The sequence below is a fragment of the Lissotriton helveticus genome, chromosome 10 (genome assembly GCF_964261635.1).
Source record: "Lissotriton helveticus chromosome 10, aLisHel1.1, whole genome shotgun sequence".
NCBI classification, from domain to species: Eukaryota; Metazoa; Chordata; class Amphibia; order Caudata; family Salamandridae; genus Lissotriton; species Lissotriton helveticus.
Genome location: NC_136071.1, coordinates 92607092 through 92613994, shown reverse-complemented (window position 1 = coordinate 92613994; position 6903 = coordinate 92607092). Strand labels below are relative to the sequence as shown.

General features: G+C 41.4%; 1 protein-coding gene across 2 annotated transcripts in view; it reads right to left on the bottom strand.

Annotated features, from left to right (window-relative positions):
• Positions 1-652: 652 nt before the first annotated feature.
• Positions 653-6903, bottom strand: part of LOC144785951 (hexosaminidase D-like) — a 279553-nt gene continuing 273302 nt past the window's right edge. For both annotated transcript variants that reach the window (XM_078664840.1, XM_078664841.1), the window contains one exon: positions 653-2207. In XM_078664840.1, coding sequence (XP_078520966.1) covers positions 2012-2207 — 196 coding nt within the window. In that variant the 3' untranslated portion in view covers positions 653-2011. The remainder of the gene's footprint in view (positions 2208-6903) is intronic.

Sequence of the window (6903 nt, the reverse complement as noted above, 5' to 3'; positions counted from 1 at the left end):
TCTCTGCATTGATGTTGCCACTGGAAAGAACCAGCTTTTTTAATAGGGGCCATACTTTTGTGATTGTGCATAACTAGCAGCAGAACACCAGCTCATTTTCAACTTAATCTGTCCACCCAAAAGTGAAATTTTCAGCAGGCACCCCTGGATTCCTAACTTTTAAACTACCTTACTAGTGTGACAGAGCCCTGGCATGATAACAATGACAACCACTAAGAAGTCAACAGTTAGTTGAAGGTTTCTCGAAGTAGAATGGTAAAGTATAGCTGTGGGTCCTATATGTATATCTCCTTACGGATCTCACTCTGACCAACACAGGTGAAAGTTGTGACAACTCATCAATGAAGAGCCATAAGATACCATCATTCAGAGAAGTAAAAAAAGTTTGACAGACTGTCTACTCTCCTAAATACTCCACCTCCGCACTGGAGATGTGAAAACTCCATCTCGAAGTTCTGACAAGATTTGCAAACCTATCTCTGAGCAACAGAAGAGCACTATCTCTTGCCCACAGTGATATATCACAGAGAGATTGTCCTTGAGCTAACCTTCCGGTTCATGGGCTGTTGAACGTCTGAAAGTTGGCTGAGTCTGAAAGTTGGCTGAGAGTTGTAAATTGACACATACCAGTGAAAAAGATAAGACATATCCATTTTTAAAAAAAATCAAACAATTTATTAAATTGCAGAAAAGAACCGAGCAGTTGATAAAAAATAGCGAGCTATTTCAGTGACCTCCCTGAGATTTTGCAGTTAATCTCCCCTGATTTGGGTTTGTTTGCCTTCAGTGGCCTCCTCTGAACTGCTTCAAGGGCCTCGTAGTCTGTTTTTGCTGTATGTTGGAGACCTTTTCAGTTCTGGCTAGACCAACAACTACTCATCTGTATTGTACGCAAGCTAAATTCTGTGCTCACCATACTATCAAGATAAGAAGGGACTGGACCTTCTAGGATCAGATTAGTTCAGTATGGTAAACAGGGGACAATAGCCATTTTCAATCACAACTCGAGGCCAACTCCCACTCAATAGAATGTGCCTGGTGTCCAAAACTAGAACCAGAGGAGCAAACATTAACACCAGAAACAAGTACTAGATCATGCTAAATCAGGAAGTAGGGATTCCACCTCTTCTTCAAAGCTCATGGGGCTTTAGGACTGCCAAAGCTTCCATATATGGCCAAGGGTTCAAGAATTCTATCTCGTAAACCACCCAACTACAGTAACTGCTTGTTCCATTCAACGTCAGATAGAAACCTAGAAAGCGACAACAATCTAACCATGCAACCAGATGTACAGCAAATGAACATAGTTCCCTGCTGAGTGGAATATTTGTCTAGATAGGTTCTCACAGAGAAGTCAAGAACTGGGACAAGAAATAACAAGGACCCCTGACAATTTCTTGATAGCTCATCTGGCAAATGTGTCCCAAATAATCTCACATTCACATCAGAGAGGCTCAACCGCTGTGCTCATTACTGCCACAAAAATGTTACTCGCGCAAAGTGATACAACTAAACTCAACGCTCAAAAGACCTCGGTTGTGAGAACACCAACATAACTCTCCAGCATGATATCATACAGTGGTTTCATTTGGGTAGGACCATGGGTGATATACAATTATCAAACATATCGGGTATCTCTAAGTTGAACCTACCTCTAAGATTCTTTGCAGTTCACCCATTCTGCAACCCATGAAATCACTTCCTTGAAAATTGACAGAGAGAGTGAGGTAGACTTATTGGCCCCTAATGCATTCTGCTAAAATAGTAGTATAAAAGCGAACTCACATTTCATCATTAATTTCGGAGCAGAGAAAGCTTCAATACCCAAAGCTGAACTCCTGTTCCAAAAGAAAACCCGAAAGACCCATAATCACCAAGTCTGGTGGTGGGTGACCACATAGAATTAAACCCATCCAACCAAGGACACAAAAATGTAATTGTGGTTAAAGTCTTGTTCATAGGCACGTTTTCTCTCGGGCTTCATTGTAGGGTTTCATTGTGTTTTGCTTGGCTACCGCCTCTTCAGAATGGCCTTTGGTTGCGCATTGAGTTTGTGGATTTCGTGGTAATCTTTAACAAACTCACGCAGAGGGTCCATATGTGGATTTACATACTCCTCCATCCACTCCTCCACTGTGTCAGGGAAAAAGACCTCCTCCAGGTGACCACGTAGCTGCTGAATCACAGCCTCCAACTCCTCATGACTTCTGTTGGCAAGACATAAACAAAACAAATTCAAATGTATGTGAATGGAGAAGTGAACTGCTGAGTGTTCAAGACAGTGACTTGATTGGTGGGGACGTTTGTGGACTGCATATCTCAAATGATAAATAGCTGTAGCGGTTTGGCATGGAGGTATTTAATAAGCAGATACATGAAGACAGAATGAATTACTGGCAAAGCAAAATGCCAACAGAGTGAATAGGTGGGGATGAATAACTAAAGGATTAATTCCAGAGCTGAATAGCTATGTGAATCTATGGAGTTGTGAATAGCACAAGGTGTGACTAGCTAGGTTTTATGTATGGGGTTGTTTAATAGTTATAAGTGTGAAGAAGAATGAATAAATGGATGATGTAAAAGCCAGAAGGTTGAATAGGTGAAAGTGTTCAAAAGAGGGGACTGAATAGCAATAGTCTTGGGCATATAGCTGGAGTTTCTTTCTGAATAGCTGTAGATAACAGCTCATTAGGTACATTTCTGGAGGGCTAAAAGGCTAGAGAGCTGAAAGCTGTACATGTTTAATAGAAGGTGATTTGCTCTGCTGTCCAAAGAACACACAGATCTTAAATCCTTCAGATGGTCACATAACTACCGATCATAGCAATCTCTGAGGAGATGATCTACACTGAAGTGCAAAAACTAACCGATGGTCATAATTTTCTACTCCATGCAAGCCAATAAGGCAAAGATGCAGCACCAAGACTTCAGGCATAGGACAAAGCCATAAAAGCACTTGATGGCAGCTCCTACTTATTGGTACTTCTTGATCTCTCAGCTCCATTAGTGAGGCTCAGCTATGAAAACCCCCTGACAATTATGTGCACAGTTTATCCAAGGGGGGTAGCCCAAATCACCCTCTAGAGTTTTTCGGCTGTTGCAAACAAAAACAAAACGAGTGTAACTCTAGCTGGAAAATGTACATATATTAATCTTTAATAATACTTGAATTAATATTGGAATCATATCATAATTTATCATCACATGTACCAAACTCATTAATCCATCCAAACTCTTCCTTGAATGTTGTTATACATCAATATTTTTAGTGTGATTGCTTGTATTAAATCAAATTACACAACCTTAAATCAAAGACACACTGTCCTCATATAAGTAAGAATAAGTAGACGGCCCAAACCATCATTCCTAGTTGGGTTCGTCACAAGGTAGTCCACTTTCTGTACTTTGCACCCATTGCCTAATTTCAATATACTGAACAGCTAATACTATTAGGCTGGTAATCCTTGCATCAATCTTCCTTTTCTATCCTTGATGTGGACTCGTCGAGTAATAGTTGATGCATTTGGGCAATCAATTGCCGGCATCTTCAGGCCAGTACGAGGGAGTGTGGCCCGCTCATTTAAAAGAATAATAAAATAAATAACCCAAATCAGTATGGATCATTATCATAAGCATCTTACAAATATTTGTACATATAAACAAGCTTCTACTGACATAGAAGATTAAAGTGGTGCATGGTGTTTCGTGTCTCTATTAAACAGTAGACACTAAACATACAAGCCGTGTCTGTCAAATAAATACACAGCGCAGACCTAGCCACCAGATATCATGTACAAAGGTGTGTCACATAGTGAATAAACAAAAGGTTAAACAAGAGATGCCATTGGAAACCATATAAGTAGAAAGGCCCCTCTCCCCATATTCTCACTTATTCCGTCTTCTGTCATAAATATAGTGCTCCCAGAAGAATGAGAGGAACCAACAAACTAAAGCTGCACCAGGGGATAAAGGAGAAAAACATGCCTACCCCACTAAAACTAACCCCAACAAGGTGGCAGTACATGTGGGCATGTATCCCATCTCCATTTAAAGTGCATATCAGCAGCTAGTGAGTTGAAAGCCATAAAGTCATTACCTAAATTTGTTACCAAATTGCTTATAGTCAGACCTCTCTCATACGTGTGTATATAATCCGCTTACTACATCAGATGTCCTCATGGGGTGAGATACTATTAAGCAAAGCTTGTGGCTTTGTCATATGGGAAGAAACACAAAACTCTTACTACAAGGAGCCCAAATTTCCAGGTACTAAGAAAATACCTCTACGGGGTTAACAATTACATATAATGGATGTCCAGTGGACCGATGAGAAACCAGATTCTAAGTTACAATCAATCAGTTTCAGCGTTATGGATACTGGAAGCACGCCAGATGCTCTTCATCATTAGTGTCTGTACAGGCTACAAACATATCTCATCTCAACTAATCTACGTGCTGGTGACCCTGGAAGTTAGAAATTACTTCCTGTTTCTCGCACAGCGCAGCAACCTCGCTGCCATATTGGGTTAATGTCCTGTGGAGGCGGCCTAGTCGCCATCTTTGAATGGTCCCTATCATCCGTGTACAAATGATCCATATCTCAAAACCTATCCAACGGGGAGGTATGTCGCCACAGGCTTGCTACAGCGTGGCTGATGGACAAAAGAACAATAGCAAAGTCTATGGGGGTTCCCACAGATTGCAGCAGTTGGTCTTAATATCAAAAGGGCTGACCCCGATGGTCCCAAAAAGGTAGTGAGAACATATTCATATGTTCATATTGCTGGAGTCTACAATAAATATGGGTCAAGTTTTCAGTGGCAGCTCTTGTGTGAGCACCCGTTCGCATCTTTCATTATATCTGGTCGCATGACCTATATTTGGAACCTTGCCAAGAAGTACATAGCTATACTCACAGCATGTCAAATCAAAGTTTATGGTAAACAAAAGATATCCAAAAGGTTTTTGGGTGAATAAAAGATATCATGAACATTTTTAGGTATATATTGAAATCATTACATACACATTTAGAATATCAAAACAAATATTTACAAAGCACAAGTTTTCTATACATCCTTACATGTAAGAGTCTTTATGTAAATAAAGAATTCTCAAGTCCCTATCTTTGCATACTACATTACATAGTAATTGATGATGACAGCTCATCTTGTTCGTTAAGACCCTCAGTTGATGTGTATAACGTCTCAATATATCTTGCTTCTATTCTCAATAGCAATAAATCGACAGACAATCCTCTCACATCTTTGGAGACCGGAAACAAAACGTTCCATTTAAATGTCATTTTCTGTATGGTCCAATGTTTCATATAGCTGAACAAGGGGGGAGCTCCCTGTGTTTTACATCTAATCCGTAACCTGCCCAGTAAAATTCTGTTCTGCATTATTCCATTTTCAGTAGGCCCAGACTAAGGCTGTGAGGAGTGAGTTTAAGATCCTAAAAAATGCTGGGGTACGGTGATTGGTAATGTTGAAAAATGATATAGTAGCCGTGGCAGTACCAGCATCTTAGCTATAGACTCCTTGCCCATTGGGGCAAAAGGAAGAGCTATCCAAAATGTCAGCGAGCGGTGTGCTCCTTTTAACGGTCTTCCAAGATTGCCTTCTACCACGTCACGTTCCTTCTAGTTGATGTTTACTCTAAGGTAGCGGAAGGAGTCAAACTGCCACAGCAGTCGGGAATGGCACTGGTCTCCGCATCTGTCCTCAGGGACATCCCATAAGGGAAGTAAGCAGTACTTAGACTAATTCAGTCGAAGTGCTGAGGTTCCACTAACGGCATACAGAGTCTCCATCACCCTTGGCAAGTCCCGATCATGGTTGCTAAGGATATCAATGCACCATTCGTGTAAAGTGAGATAATTTCCCACTCGCCATTACTATATATGTCACAATTGTGGACCAGCTGCCTAAAGAGGCCAGCCAGAGCCTCCATGGCAAATAGGAAAGCGGGCATATCTGCCGGGTGCCCCTGTGTACCTCAAAAGGTGGTGAGATGTCCCTACCCATTTGCACTCAAGTAACTGGGTCCTTATATAAGTGGTCTATCAAGTGAAGCAACTCTGACCCTAATCCCAGGCGCCTCAGGCCCACCCTGGAGATAGGACAAGCCCAGAGAATCGAAGGCCTTCTCAATGTGCAGTGAGAGCGCCACTCCAGCCATGGTCGCCAAGCCTTGTTCTTCCATAATGCGACAACAGCGAGCGATGATTAAGAAACTTGTTTCTCCCTGGTATAAGGCCATTTTGGTCTGGGTGAAGAAAACAAGTTACTTACCTGTAACTACGGTTATCCAGTATTGGTATCTTTCATAGATTCACATGCCTGAATCATTCCCCGTCGTCGAGGCGGGGGTCCCATGGTAAAAATATATACAATAGCAGTGCCTAAAAATTTCTTGTAGTAGGCTGGAAAAGCCTAAAGGCCTAACTAGGCCCCAAAACTTAGCAGCCTATCTATATCATTATGTAAAAAGACCTGAAATAGTAGCCTGAGCCAATCAGCTGTCCTCACCCTCTAGAACCTTCCCAACTCAGGCAGTTCTCCTCAGATTTTCCCAGCACAAGTGAGAATGAGTATCCATAAAACAGAACTGCAGTGCCGGGGGGGAGGGTGGGTGCATGTGAATCTATGAAAGATACCAATACTGGATAACCGTAGTTACAGGTAAGTAACTTGTTTTCTTATCCAGTATTGGGGTATCTTTCATAGATTCACATGCCTGAATCAGAGTAGCAAGCAGTGACATCATGTCTGTCGTTAGAGGAAGGTGGGAGACAAAATAAACCATATACACCCCCACACAAACAGGAAGGTAATAGAGCACAAACTTGTTAACATAACATATGAATCAACCCCTTCATAAGTACATTATATATAGGACAGC